The 17089-nt window shown below is 28.4% G+C and overlaps 1 protein-coding gene across 8 annotated transcripts in view; it reads left to right on the top strand.

The window, feature by feature from the left end:
• Nucleotides 1–17089, top strand: part of Trpgamma (Transient receptor potential cation channel gamma) — a 217182-nt gene that overhangs the window by 124017 nt on the left and 76076 nt on the right. For all 8 annotated transcript variants that reach the window (XM_088201855.1, XM_088201854.1, XM_088201852.1 and 5 more), the window contains one exon: nucleotides 8438–8589. In XM_088201855.1, coding sequence (XP_088057981.1) covers nucleotides 8530–8589 — 60 coding nt within the window. In that variant the 5' untranslated portion in view covers nucleotides 8438–8529. The remainder of the gene's footprint in view (nucleotides 1–8437; nucleotides 8590–17089) is intronic.

Genomic DNA, 17089 nt, shown 5'->3' with positions numbered 1-17089 from the left:
CAGATCTTTTAATTAATTAAGTCGCAACAATTATAGGTGGTTACGACACTATAATAATAAATATTTTGAAAAGATGTTAAATGCGATTTAATATATCTTAAAAGTAAATAAAAATTGATTTTTTCTAGCAAGATATATTTAAATAATTTTTGTGATTCTTAAAAAAATCTAAAAAGTTATATGCAAGTAAAGATTTCTCTTACAGCTCCATCTTCCTCGCTTCTGATTTTTCTAAAGAGAGTTTCCTCCACCATGGGAGACCTAGTCTAACTTCAACAATGAGACAACTTTCGCGGAATCGGCTTATTGTGCGTTTTGTTTTTTTTTTACTCCACCACGTCAATGAAAACTTCCCCTGAAGTTATTAACCCCTGCCTCGCGTTATAGACACGTCGGAAACGAGGGATGAGAAAGTTTCACAATTGCCGTTATCTCTTTCAACGCTGAACTTCCATAGTTGAAAACCCGAACGCAAACACTAAACCGAATTTGAATTTTATATACGACTTTCCTATATTGCGTTATTCATCCACTCTTGTCATAATTTCCTTCGTGTATCGTATTTGTTTAATCCTTTGCGAATCGCAAAAATAATTATAAGCGGCGTCGAATTTTCTCGATGTCCGAAATATATTTATGGCGGCAGCAAGGGTAGCGGTATGTATAAATAATCACTATATAACAACAACAGTATAATATATTATACGAAGGGGTAAATTTCCAATACTCGAATTGTGCGTCCGAATAAATTTTGCTCCAAAAACGAACATGTTTAAGTGGATTATTCAAATTAATGCGCGTAATTTTGGAAAAAGCTAGCCTATGTTTAATAATAAGTGGATCGATACTATGCATGTGATACGAATATTTTAATATATACTAATTAAAACGCAAATATTAATGCTTGTATCAATAAAAAAAATCATCTGTGCCTTTACGACTGAGTAAAAAATCATGATTTGGACTGTTAAATGATTTCCAATTTGGTAAATCAAATTAAATGATAAATAATAAATAAATAAATAGCAAAAATGTTGAAATTCTTATAGCGTTTGTAGAAAAATTTAATATTATATGATTTCAAATCAAATCAAATTTTTATTAAATATAATATAATCATAGGTTTTTAAAGAAAAAGCTCAAAGCTCATATTAATTACTTCTGTTATTTAAAAACTAGCTTAACCAGCATTTTAATATTATTTACGTTTCGCAGTGATAAATTTTATAAAATGCTCTAAGACGCCCTCCATCAACTTTCTGTGACCCATGAGTGAAAAGGGTATTTTTCCATCTAACCACAACAATAAACCATGGTGTATTTACAATCCTTAGCCTATTTTAATTTAGCCATGAAGTAAAACAATCAGATGACTGTAAAAAGTCGTGGACTCAAGTTTGCAAAAAAAATATGATCGAAGAATAGAAAACAAGTTTTTTCCTTAAATAAAAATTAAATCAATATTTGCTTTTGGATTTAGATATTGACTTTAAATCTATGGTGGCGCAACGAACTCATTTAAGATATTTACAAGACCTATTTTTAAAATAAGTTTATGAAAATATAAAATATGCCAAATATCCATAAATTAAAAAAAAACAAAATATTTTTTTTATAATCAAATTACGATTATTTATTTTAATAGCAGCCATTTTAAAATAAGAAGCTTTATCAGGCAAACAAACTAGCTTGGGCAATTTTTTTTTTAATTATTCAATAAGTAATAATTTTGCATGAAAATACTCAAAAATAAATATATGTTGCTTAATATCCTATACCTTATTTAATTAACATCTGATCTGACAGTTGCAATTACCATGCATTTTTACAAATTAATCTTATTTCTGCCAAATGCAAATGACAGTTGCAGCTCATTTATTTTATATGTTCAATAATGCGCAAAAATAAAAACTTGTAACCTAATATCCTACACCTTATTAAAAAAAACACATAATTAAATAGCTAAAAGCTGCGAGATAATGGGCAAAAATAAAATTTTGTGACTTAACGCTTTAAGCGGCATCGCCGTACATGTACGGCGGTCAATCATGCACTGTTTTGAGGTACCCTAAATAGTTATATATTTACTAAATAAATAATAGATAAAATACATTACATTTCAGTTCATGTGTATGATTTTCATAAAAAATAATGCATATAAATTAAATAATACAAAATAAATAAACATAACAGAAAATATTTCATATTGATTTTATAAAAAATATTAGGAGCCTCTGAATTTATATAAAAAAGTTGCATAAAAACCGAGTATTATATAAAAAATATGTAAGATAAATTAACCAAATGTATTACTAGAAAAGAATTTTAAAACAATATTAAAAAACACTAATAAAAAAAAATAGTAAAACAAATCATAGCAATGAACGTTGAGAATCGCTATTTTATTCCTAAATTTACTATAAGTACATAATAACAACAGAAATAATTATGGTAAAATACGTAAAATTAAATCACTCCCAGGTGTATACTAAAAAAATAACAATTATGTACAAAATAACTCACTACTAATACTTTATTTAAAACACCTAATTTAACACCTAAAATCAGCGTCAAGTTTTACTGTGACAAAAATCTTGTTGTACAATGTTACTATATTATAATAATTACAGCAGTATGGAATGTGTTTTGTAACATATTACATAACGGTTTCATTACTATGTAGCAGTTTTGTATAACAAGCATGCCTATAAAAATAAAAAGGCGTGACTTAATATCATACACGTTATTTAAAAAAAATACAAATTAACAACTGAAATCAGCGGCAAATTTTACATATGAATTTTAACTCTGTGGCACAAATATTATTGTACAATATAAATATATAAAATAAAACAATATAATACGTATTCGGTAACGGAATTTCCAAACACATATCTATTTCATTATTTTATCGCGTTTTTTTCAACAAACATTAATTACGCCAATCAATGTTAAAGTCGTTCAAATGGTTCGATAAATTATGCCAGTCGTAGCTCGTTTATTTTATTTATCCTACAAAATAATTTAATAACAATAAATTATTATCTATATAGTTTAGTTAATAAATTACCTGAATACAATGGTTTACTACATCAAAAATATACATTGAATATTGAAAGCTCTATTTTATTGTATATTATATACAGAGTACACATATGTGATTGAGACAAATCCTCATTTAAAAATTCAAAGGCGAGGACGAAATTATTTTTATTAGCACATTGAATTCAAGTTATTTGAAGCCATGACAATTAAAATCACAAGGAGAGTACTTTTTTCGCTTATAAATGCTATATATCACATTGTAAATTTATTTTAAACAGTGACAAATTAGCGCAACAATTCGTCAGTTTAATTAGGAATCTATAGCTCGCTTCAGCTGAATGCACAATTGGCTCATTGTTCGAATCTGATGAAAATTCACCATGAGCTTGGCAGCACGAATATCGCTCTATTTATACAATCAGATTTGATTAATACGCGCCCGCGGATTTAATAAGCCGTCTCGCCAATTAATTCACACCGACATATTGAAACACCCTTCGAACAATAATCGCTTGTAAATTAATTGCTAGGCTATTGAGCGAAACCATGTAACATGTACTGCTTTGAAATAATTCTGAGAGGCGATGTTCTCATAAACCGCAGTGAAGAATTGTCTGTCGGATTCGTTGTTTCGAGAGCAAAATTTCCCATCCACTTAGCTTCTGGAAAGAGCAGCTGCGCTTTAGACTTTGTTCTATTCCTTTTATGCTGTGTAATCTCAAGAGCACCAGCCACCGGCATGGTTTAATAATGAAACTTGGTATTAACGAATCAGCAAGTAAATATAATAATATGTATCGGTGTGTTTGTATGTATATGTACGAACGATATTCGCAAAGTAAAGATTATGAGTTAAAAACTTTTTATTTTGTAATTGACTTTTACCTTTAAAACATTACTTTATTCATTTTTTAATATATTGAGTTTTTTTATATCAACGTCATAGGATTTTCGGTAACCGGTCTTACAAATAGCAATTTGAGATACTTTTCTATATTTTTTTATATATATCTTTGATTTCTTAAAAACTATTACAACAAGTTTTTAAGGGAAAATAAATCCTTTCAGAGTTAAAGTATACTTAAAACAAACTTCTTAGTTACATATATTTTTAAGCTAAGAACCGAACACATGTGTGACAACTATGTTATTAAGTAAAAGAAAATTGAATGCATATTTATTCTTAAATTATAGCGCAATTAGGGCATTCGAACCGGGTAGAATCGGAACCGGGTACCCGGTTACCCACCATGTTTTTCATGGAACCGAAAACCGGGTAATTTTTGACGGGTATCCGGTTAATTTCATTTAAAATTTTTTTTCCATTACTTCAAATTAAATGAGAGAGCCGAATCGGCGTTCTTAAACGACTAACGTCTTTGAACGACAAAAAAAGGGATAGCACTTAGCGGTCTATAGATTTCGAGGATAAGGATTATTTTGAAAGGATGCAGTTGTAAATAAAAATAAATTTTAATGCGTTGTAGGGTGAAAATATAACCCATTACATAACTTTTTACAAAAATAACATCACTAAAATAAGCTTTGTTTCTTTACCTGCATATAATACATATAATAAATACAATCATATAATTTCTTTTATAATTTTAATAAAATTTATTTCCTCGGTATTTTTCATGTGCAATTTGTATTATTATTGCCAAATATGTGTTAAAATAAATATTTCGGTTTTGCATTGTTACACATGTATGTAGTATGTAAGTATATGTATATATGTACCTAACGATGGAATGTAAAAATATTTCGATTGAGTAAAGTACCTATTAATAATTACATAATATATTGATTTTATTTCAATGCCTTATTTTTTTTAAAAATGATATTAATTATTAAAGTAAAATTAAATATATCACGTCATATTTAATCAAAGATTCAAATTTAATAAAAATTGGACTCTTAACGGCTTACAAAAACTACCCGGAACCGAACCGGGTACTCGGTTCTTTCCCATGAAATACCCGTGTAACCGGGTAATGAATTAGCCCGGGTATTTGGATGCCCTAAGCGCAATGATAAAAGTTAAAATAATAAATTACCCCCAAGTCTTTATGTCCAAATAAATTTTATTTTAACATGTATTTACTGAAAAAATTTGTTTAACAATTTAAAGGTAAAACATTTTTGCAACGCAAAAAATACAGTTGCGTAATAATTTAATATTACAGAAATTCTAGGCTCGTAGGAAAAATCAAGAACGGATCAAATAGGTTTTCAAAATATAATATTTTATCCAAGTTATTCCATGAAGATGTATCTTGTTACCATGTGGGTTCAATAATATGTTTTCGAATATGAGAAAACTCAATCCAATATCAAAACTAACGTAACATGTATATCATATATATAATTTAAATAATACTGTAACCTTATCGAATTACTCTTAAAGTATGATCGTAAAATAAAAATAAAATCATATGGTTTTGATAGTTATTTAATTTCAATTCATGACAAACACTGAAAGACCTAGGTTCGAATCCCACACGGACCGCTTCATAAGATTCCCATGTCATCTGGACGAAGTACCGTTACACGAAAGAGCATGCCTTATCTCTTTCTTCGTTGCATGCAACACCACTCCCACTTTTATTTCCAGAGGATCGGCGTCAGTTCTGGATTGTTAAATGAATAAATTTGATTAACCTACAATACCACTAACTTCATATCATAATTTCACTACTTATGTATCTGATTTTTTTTAATTTTGTGCAGAATTTTAACGATATTTTAAATAAATATAATTATTATAACCATTATTAAATGTATTATTACTATTTTTGTTTCCAAAAGCAATAAAATATTTATATTTAATATAAGAAAAGAGCATTATTATATAATAAAAATCAAATGGTAAATATTTCTTTAGAAGCGCAGGGTAACACCCCCACGGTGTATGGCTGAGAGGCAAATAGTAGTAGATTCTAATTAGAATGTAACGGTAAACCGTCGAGCTCGATAGGGAATCTTATGATGCACACGGACATAGTGTTTTTAAATTTCTATATTTAATTCCTGTGAACTAATATTCTTTTTACATCGGAGATGGTAATTATATTTATGCTTTAATTTTTTTTCAATTTCTGTTTTTCTAATAATTTTAAAACCTGATCTTGTTTTTCAAAGATTAAAGTTGATATTTATAACGAAATAATGTCATCAATACATAAATAATCGATGGTCAAACATCACTGATATTTTTCGTCCTGATTTTTTAAAGCTGAATCCCGAGAGTCAAAATTATGATTATTTTTTGCCTATATTTTTTTGTATTTAATATTTGTTATATATTATTGATACAAAATATTTAAAAAAAAAATGTTGTTTTAAATTAAATAAGTTTTATGCTGATATGAATAAAAGGATGGTAGTTACCGTGTCCTTTTATATTATTAAATGCAAAGATAATGACAAAATATTAAAAGGAAAATATATTTTTTTCATTAAATTTTATTTTGAAACATTTTTTACCTTTTTCTTTTATGTGTGTGATTTTTATTTTCATAGTCTTATTATAAAATTATATCTTTGCTTCAAGAAAATACTTTAAAATAGTATGTTTATGATTAAGTAGCAAGATTCTTTTACTTTTTTGTTAGAATCACGTCTTAAAGCGAATGAAGTAAATTCTGTATTTACAAATCATTTAAAGCTAACTGTTTTTTCGTAACCTTAAAAACCAAAACTATTATATAATTACTTGTGGCAGAAGAACTAAATCGCTTAAAAATAAAAACACCGCTATAAACTAAAAACAATAAAGCCAATACAAATCAAGAAAAGGCTGAAATAATATTTGTTTTTCTACATTGTATTATTGATAAAGTAGTTCAATCGATAAGCAAAATAAAAACAAATTTATCTGCAAATTTAACTCAATGGAAAAATTTTATGTTAATATTTTTTAATACCAAAAATTAGCAAATTAGATAACACATTGATAAAACACAAAAAAATATTTTCCGATTACTTAACAAACCGGAAATTAAAAAAAAACGAAAAAGCTGCTACAAACAGTTTAAAAGTGTAATTTAGCTAAATATTGAAATAAATAATCTTAAAGCGTGAATATCTCCAAGAAGATGAATTATTTTTGTGTATATTGTTATATTTGTAATAATATAATATATATCACGATGGTCCTAATATAATTTAAATAAAAAATATGTTTTTCTCTCTCAATAGAATCATAGAGCATTGTGATGGCGTATGTAACTCACGGTAACTACATCTTAGAACATTGTTCCTCTAAACCAATAATTTAACTTATGTTAAAATTTATTATCATTAACTTAATAATCAAATTAAGCTCTGAACTATGAGCTTACCCGTGTCAGGGTGAGTGATGATATGACAAAGTCACATCTTATCGTTATTTAATGAGGGTTCTCTAAATTGTTTTGGTCTACAACGAAACGAGATTATAGCTCATTATTTATCACGTGTAATTATGAATACAAATAATATTTTATTATAAATATATTATATAAAATAGTTATAATAAATATATATTTTTATTACATATCTAATAAACATAAAATCAATTTGCTTAATGAGACTTTTACGATAGATAGACACAAAGCACTTTTTACGGTTGATTAAATTTAAGTGTTCTACTATTGAAAAAATGCCTTTTCTGTTTTCGAAGCTATTCGACAGATATATATGGATTGTTACATATATTTGATAAATTTATCTTTGTGCTTCAATTTGAATGTTAAAAAATGACTCAGCAACTGCCCCCCGCCTATCAAAAAGAGATTTATATGGGTTGTTTATCAACTTTTGATGGATGAGTAATTCGACGATTTAGTATAAAAGTGATTCACAAATTAAGTTGAATTTTCTCAAACGATCTAAATGATTTGAATATGCAATAAAATATTATTTACAAACAACAATAAACATCGTTTTATATTGAATTTTTTGCGTAATTTACCACTAAATGTCAATTTATGAATATTGTTGTATTTTATAAAAGCAGATTGTTATAAATCCGTTTAATAAATTATGTTATAATAGCATATATTTTACTACCCAAATTAAATATTAATGAATATATGTATATTGAGAGCTCAACACCCTGTTTCTAAATCACATTAAAAATAAATTATTTTTTATAGACTTTGCGTTATCTTGTTTCCAGCGAAAAACATAACTTAATAAACGAGACAGCACCAAGGTACACGTAAAACGAATTATATTTTAAAATTCGATATTTTAAACATGAATTACATCTTCTTAGAAACGTCTTATGAAATTTATCGTCCAGTTTCTTGAAAAAAGTTACACAATCACCCCAAATAAAATATTGCCATCTTCTCAACTTGTTAATAACGATAATGTCAATAAAATATATTTTTTTTATTTATTACAGAGAGTGCGGGGGAAGATGAAGAAGAGGGGGGTTCCCTAGAAGGGGGCGGCGACAACGGAGGGGGGCGCCGCCCCTCCACCTGTCGCCTAGACATGCCCCAGCTCCTCAGCCAGAATCCTCACGACCACCGGCCAGATGACAAGAAGGTTAAGGTAAGAATATGATCGGATTTAAATGCAAATGCATATTATTTTATATTTATATTTAAAGTAAGGTTATTCTAAGGCATTTAGATATACTAATATAGTTTAAATGCGTATCATATATATCCAAAATTAAAGCCTTAAATAAAACAACACAATGCGAGAATATATTTTTCATAAAAAAAATATTCATAATAAATGTGGCATTAAAATGAAAAAAAAACAAATAATACGACTGCTAAAGGCTTGATTAATACTGTTGATGTTGAATTTGCGGCCAAATAACCGTTGAGTGGCCATGCTACGGTCATTATTGTAATGTAAATAAATGGCAAAGCCCTAGTTTATGGCTACTCAATACTATAAGTTGTGATCCAAATATACTGACAATTTAATTTTTTTATTAAAATGTGTTTAAAGCAAATATCATATTTTTTAAAGTTATTCATTTTATATATATATATATAATACACTTTATCTCGGCGTTTCTTACAATTGTCAAAACATTTAGGAAATGCACTGTTTAATATAGTCCATGATTTTGTTCTTAGTAAATAGGTTAAAGTCGCAGGATGCTATATCTACTGATTATCGTAAAGATTTTTATATTACCAAAAATTGTGAGAATGTATTATCGTGTTGCAAAATTCAAGAGACGTTTGCTTACAATTTCATTACTTAATGTACGTCCTAATGGTAATCGTTAAAATATAAAAAATGCCCTACACATTCGAACGAACTTGACTTGCTTTTTGGGGCGATTTTATTGAAACAAATAAACCCTTATTTCTATATCATAAACACACATACATATATAATATCATCAATTCTGTGTCATCAGTGACATGGTTTAACAACTGCTTGTAAATATTATTAAGATGCTATTTATATTTATTTTTTTGACGCAAATATTTTTTTTTATAATATATATCATCCATGAGCTGCAGTAGTTTAATACAAGTTATTATCTATACCTAATATGGTCCTAATTTAATTTAAATCTAAAATGTAAATATTAATCAATACGATATTTGTTAATGAGATACGTAAAATCTATGAAACCCTATTTGTGATGATCGATCTAAATTTAAATAATAGAATAATCATTAATTCTGATCTCTCAGACACAATAAAAATATAAAAACACTAAGTAATAAATTTGATCCCAGATTGTACAAGCATTAAGCACCTTTCATGGTTACTAAAGACTTCGATGCTTATAAAAAAATGGCTGCTACTACTGCCTAAGATTTATAGTTATTGGTCAATTAAGTAGTGATTTAAATTCATAGTACGTTATACAGTAATAATCAAGCCAATCAGTAAGGTTTACCTTTACATTCGATGAAACTTAACGTGCTTTTTAGGTATTGGCTTTTCCGTTTTTGAATTCATTACCATATAACTATGATTCAAGCAATTTTTTATTAAATATTATTTTAAAATATTTTTGGAACTAATTTGATGTTGGTACAAATTATTTTTTATGAACCGTAAAATATACTACATCTAAAGCAATTGCTAATTAATTTATGGTACAAATTCATAGTACAATATACCATAGTCAAGACAAACAGAAATACTTTGACATTTAATCAAACTTGACGAACTTTTGTGGTTTTGGCTCTCTTAAGATTTTTCCATATAGATGATTAAGACTTTGTCCAAACCATAGACATTTGTTTTGTCACCTTTAATGCCTTGTTATAGAAAATCTAGATCAAAAATTGCGCAAAAAAATATTTACAATGCTGTTTATTTTAGATAAACATTGTCTAGTTATTATTTTATTTCAAAAAATGTTTGCATGTACTGTATGAGAGATCTATCTAATAGCGATAAGACTATTATTAAGCACAATGTCATTTTCATCAATGGTTGATGTTCTAAATCTTTACAGCCTTAGAAACATTTTAAAATTCATAATCATAGCATCCTAGCCATAAGCCTAATTTGCTAATATTGACCATAAGGAAATCACCGATCATACCATGACAAATGCATCATTACAACTTATCTGTGAGACAACAGATAATATCAACATAAATTTGATTATTATTAAAAAAAATCAACTACTTGTAAAAACTACATATTTAACATATTTTGAATAAAGTTTAATTAGTCAATACATTTAATTTGCATAAATTAAAAATAACGAAGGTATAATGATTTTTTCCTAAGTAGATATATTATATAAAAATTAATATACACGTCGCGTATACTTCAGTCTGAAGACGAAGCTTTTAACTTAGCAACACTATGCTGTATTTACACCAACGTTAATTAAGAGCCGATAATGAGAGAGGCGAGCCATTTCTATAGAATGTCACCTACAGTGTCTGAGAAAGTAAGTTATTAACTAGCGCTCAATTAAAACCTAAACTAGTTAATACTTAATCATACAGCATTTAAATGTGTGTGAACGTTTAAACATACATACATATACAGAAAGCCCGAATATAAATTAATATTTTTTCGGTTTGCTTCTTCTGAATACCATTTCTTTCGATTATTGCAACACTTCCTAGACAGAAAAAAATCAAAACGCAGACGACTTAAAAAAATGGTTTTGGAATAATTTAAATCAAAGCGTCCAAAACTTCATGGTAATGCAATTAAAAATCTCTTTAGAATAAAATTATATTTTTAATTGATTAATTAAATTTAATAGAAAAAAATTCAATTAAAAAAACGAAATTTATTTCAGGATACCTAATACATAAATTTAAAAAGACGTGTTTAAAAAAATATTTGGGCACATTTGATTCGTGCAGGAGAAGCGATTTTAAGCGTTTACTTCTAGTCGCGACGGACAAGAATAAGGGACGCAATCGCCACTTTCAAGATCACTCTAAAACTCACGCGCCCAAACGATCCTAGCAAAAAGGCACTTAACATACCCGTATTCATTTTTGTAAAAACAGCTTATTTAGCACCTCAGGCAAAAACTAGGTTGCTCCCTCCCTCCCCCTCTACATATTACCAACACAACATTTAAAACAAGATCTGACAAACATTCAAATATCATACACAAATACTAATTTACCATCAATTATATTTCGCGAACAATTAAAAAAATATAATAATTAAAATTAACTACAAGCATATAAAAATATATAAAAAATTAGCATAACTATTATATTTTAATTATTTGATAAATTTACACATTTTAGGCCTAGAAAATAGTAGATCAACGCGAAAACAACTGTATGGTCCCCACAGATTAAAGAATATAACAGTAGCCAACCAAAGTGTACATTGAAAGACGTTGAGGTACAGAGAGCAAAATATTTTATATGGCTACCATGATAATACCATCATCAAGCCGCTTTACTATAAGGGGAGCTAAAAAAATATTTTTTAACCTTTTTCAATACTAACATTAAAAATACGTCATTTAATTTTGATACAATTTTTTTTAATAAATGTAAAATAATTATTTATATATATATATATATATATATATATATATATATATATATATATATATATATATATATATAAATAATTATTTTACATTTATTAAAAAAAATTGTATCAAAATTAAATGACGTATTTTTATATATATATATATATATATATATATATATATATATATATATATATATATATATATATATATATATATATATATATATATATATATATATATATATATATATATATATATATATATATATTATTTTTAATAATAGAAAATATATATTGCAGTTTTAAAAATAAATAAAAATGATGGTTTAGAACTCCTGTGTAATTTAAATATTGTCGAAAATAATTAATAAGTAGGTGTGATATAGAATTTAAAAGCTTAAATAAATAAATCACTAATTATTGTGGTATTTGATTGTATTCACGCTCACCAATTATTTTTACATTTTTAGTAGCATTGTTTAAAAAAAAAATGGTATGCTTTTAATTTTATTTTGTAGCACCCTTCTAGAGCTAGCGCCTCAAGTGATCAATTGTGCAGCCTACCCCTTAAACCAGCGCTGTATACAGATATCCAATAAAAATAAATTAAAATCTCTCTAACAACATAGGGTATCATATTCGAGCACAGTATGAATTTGCGTATCATACAGAATGCAAAACCCCAATTGATTATTAAAGTGACACGCGCTCCGCATAACAAAGCTGAGCATCCTCGACGCCTAAGCGCAAACTTTATGCGCATACACAATTTTAATCTCTGCTCAAACGACATTTCCAATTCATCGACGGAAATATTTCTGAACCCAGGCAAAAAGATCTGTAAAACGTATCAACGTAACACTTTGCGATGAAATAATTATTTTAAATACTCTGTAAGAATAATCTGATTACTAACGAGATCGAGTAAATGATACAGTATAGCACTTTCCGACACTAAAATGCAGTCGTAGACAGAAAAAGTCCGCAACAAATCAAATGCATTCATACAATTTCAAAACATGTGCATACATAAAAAAAAGAGAATAGTTAAATTCGTAACTACCGTATCTATGCTATTAATAAATAACATGAAGAGCATTGGGCCCAGGTGGACACTTTAGAAACCCCTGAAGGATTAAAATACTATTTTGTTAATTGGCCTCCATAGGTTACAAGCTGTCTACGATCGCTCAAATAACCGAGTTAAATCATCCGAGCAACCGAGGTCCAGCATTTTTTACTAATAACCCACCTCTTCACATTTTAATTTGTCAACCGATCTCTGCACACCATCGGCAATAATCTTTAATAAAACGATTTCAATGTACATTAATAAATATATAGCGCAAAGGGTTAAAAATATAAGGCTCATCAAACCGAAAGGAATTAATTAACAGATGAAAAGTCAAGCCAAGCGCCTGGAGCGTTTCAACGTGCAACGAAATTATTCACACACAAACGTACATAAACATAAGTTTAGTTCAAAGACTTTGTGGATTCTGCGGAGCCAATGCTAAAATAAACAATTTGCCGAAATGCAAGCGCAAAAGAAACATCTTTTTTGTGTACGTTTCTTCCGTTTATTTCGTTAACCTTTGCCTAGATTAAAGGTTATGCCTTAATTAAAAGAGCGCCCCGAGATTTCCGGCACATTGGTCGTTCACACGTACAGCAAATATTGTAATGAGCAGATGTTTCGCATGCTAACTATAAGGGTAAGCATACAAGGTTTTATTTTATGTAAATTTTCTTCAAAAGTATATACAAAGGTAATCTTGTATAATTTATTGCTAAATATATGTAGGGCCTAAAATAATCTTGAATACTTTGACCGATGCCAATTTGCAAAGATAAATATTAAAATGACCATCCCTATAGTATTTTATTATATCCCTTTACTTTTAAATTTTAATAATAGCCATTGCACGTTAGAGAAATTAAGAGTAAAGCACTCGCGAGCTTCTCGGCGCCGAACGACGTTGAAAGCTCCTACGAGCAAAGAGCTTGAAACTCAATTTAAGAAAAAATCGAGACCATTAACGAGAAAACGTGTCGAATATTTTAATACGCTCGCTTTACTAACACATCAATTTCGCCGCTTGTGTATAAAGTCCCTGGCGGCGCGGATTTCGGCTTCGAGGTTTCGAAATTGCAAAATAGAAGGATATTTCAATCGAGCCACTTTATCCTCCGTGGCGTATCGAACGAAATGAGATTTTTTCTGTCGTCACACCCTTAGCTCAAATTGCCGTTGTGTTATATATTTCAAAGGGTATAACAACAATAGGGATGTCCGTTCTAGTGCTTCGGATTGAGGGGTTGTCTGTTTCCAGGGATTACTTTCATTATTTTTACGTATATTATATAGAAACAACTTAATACTGATACATATTTTATAATTTATTTATATTTTTGACATTTACAGTAAGGTGCTGTTATTGATTAAGGTATTTTTTACTATGCTACTCGCAGTTTCAAATATTATTTAGATAGCAGAAAAGCAAACTTTTAGTATGCAAAACAGCTTAACGCCCGAGGACTCGTATACGAGTCTCAAGTGGCCGTGAATTCTGACATGAGGCCTGCGTCATGCGTTTTATTTTATTAAATAAATACTGAGATACTATTAAGTTTGCCTCTATATGATAATCAGAGATAATAATATACTATTTCTACGTTCTATCAAATAAGAAATAAATTATATTTTACTTCAACTTTTTGTAAAAAGAGTTGTCTTATTCAATTGCGACGCAATGCAATGAGACGTCACCTTTTTGGGGCACGTGAATTTTTTATATGAAATGTATGAACCATAATTATTTATTTCATTAAAAAATAATATATTGTGTTACACTTTTGAATAGAAATAAATTTTTGGAGCAAGCTAGGTTATCATAAAACCAATCCAATCAAAACAAATCATAAAATCACAATAGTGATAGTACATTAATTAAGAAAGTTTTTCATTCTGAAATTCTATATGTTATTGCAAAATTAAAAAGTAAAATCATTTCAATCAGGGCTTTTTTTGTCATGTAACGCGGTGGAACGGCGTTCCGGCACCTTTTTTACGGTTATTTTTATTTTTAAATAGCAATTGACAATCTGCGTAACATTTTATTTCCCTATTTTTACGTAAATATGGCGTTATTATTTTTATTTTGTTTATATTTTTATGTAAAAGTTTAACCTCAACTTTAAAAATGAATACAAATTTCGGTTACTTCTCTTAACAGAAACGACGATAGAAAATATGGAAATATTGGTATTATAAGAAGCTATGTAAAGTATGGATGCAAAATCTTGAAGTATAAGAAGCTACAATTTTTTTACAATATTACGATGAATGAGAATCAAATGAAGAAGATCTAAACCGTTTTTTTTAATAAATTTAGAATATAGAAATTTACTACATGGATATAGTACCTATTTGATAAGCAACACCTAGTCAACATCGTGACGATTTTTTAGCTTTCCATGAGAATACTATAAATATAATTATTGTTCGTTCATACTTCACCCTTTCGTTTTTTATTGCTTGCGTTAAACCTAATTATACTAGTTAAATATAATTTTTGAGAGGTAAATTAATTATTATACAAAGTAAACCAATTTGAGCTTCCTATGTTGGCAGCACTGTAAGTCAGACAGCTGTCAATAATCATGCGTGTTCAAAGTAGCAAATGCAGGTACGTTTTTTTAACTTTTTTCCAGGGTAGGAGGCAAAAGATGGTTAATCAGTAGTCGTTTTTTTACTAATACAATTTTATTCGTATTTATAGTAATTTGATAAATGACATGCATTTTTCTAGGTAAATTTAAGGGGGCGTTCCTGTTTAGAATCCACGTTAAAATTAATAAAATCGTTCAAATGAATGAGTCTAACTTCAAATTAGGCACATCTAAACCGAAATGTTGTCAATAAGACGGCGCAAAAATCAATTTATTTTTCTCAGAAGTCAAAAATCCACGTCAAAAGCAATAAAATCGTGCTGACGCCGTCGCAGTGGGAACGCTCTGTAATCTAGCGTTTACACTACAACTTTTATAATAATATTACAAATTCAATAAGGTACATATAAACTGAATTTTTACCAATAGGGGAGCGCAAAAAACAATTATCAGTTCTCAGAAGTAATGAAAAGCTATAAAATCATGCTGACGCCGTCGCAGTAGGAACGCTCTGTAATCTAGCGTTCACATAACAATCCTTATAAGAATATTACAAATTTAATGAGGAAGATATAAACCGAATTTTGACCAATAGGAGAGCGCAAAAAATCAATTATCCCTTCTCAGAAGTCAAAAATCCACGTCAAAAGCAATAAAATCGTGCCGACGCCGTCGCAGTAGGAACGCTCGTTACCGAGCGTCCCCACTGCAACGGCGCCGACACGATTTTATTGCTTTTGACGTGAATTTTTGACTTCTGAGAAGTGATAATTGTTTTTTGCGCCCTCCTATTGATCAAAATTCGGTTTGAATATACTTTTAACAATACTCTCATATCAATAAATTTAGAAATAAATAAATCTCTCATATAACTTTTGTTTAATTTTGTATGCGCTTTGTGGCATAGAAAAAGCTGCTTTAAATTGAATTTAAATGATATTTTAATTAAAATTTTTTTAGTAAAATGCTTGACACTTGACAAGAAGTTAGTTTTGACACCTTTTTTTGTTTTAAAAAAAGCCCTGGTTGCAGTATATGTACTAAATAAATTAGATAACACAGTAATCAAAGAACATCCAAAAACTATTATCCATCAACTTGCAAACATTTTTACCGGGTGGGTGTATTTTGAAACCCATTTGGAAAACCGTAATGATTCACAGATTAAAAATCCAGTAAGAAAAACTACAATTCGAATAAATTATGGCCGCTTAAGTTCATAATAAAATATTACTGCACTTAAAAGAATCTCTGAGGAATAAAATCATAAACGGATAAATACGTATTTTTCATTCCAAATATTTTGTGTATATTGAAACTGGTGGCAATGGATATAAACCAGTTATTTATAATTTAATAATATGTATGTCTTAACCGTTCTATAAATTTTTGTATAAACGATTTATGCAAAATATCCTTTTATAAT

Source organism: Plectrocnemia conspersa, unplaced genomic scaffold (genome assembly GCF_051122295.1).
Source record: "Plectrocnemia conspersa isolate PC_06_02 unplaced genomic scaffold, ASM5112229v1 ptg000013l, whole genome shotgun sequence".
Lineage (NCBI taxonomy): Eukaryota > Metazoa > Arthropoda > Insecta > Trichoptera > Polycentropodidae > Plectrocnemia > Plectrocnemia conspersa.
Note: the sequence above shows the minus strand (reverse complement) of the source record. Positions and strands in the feature narration are given on the sequence as shown.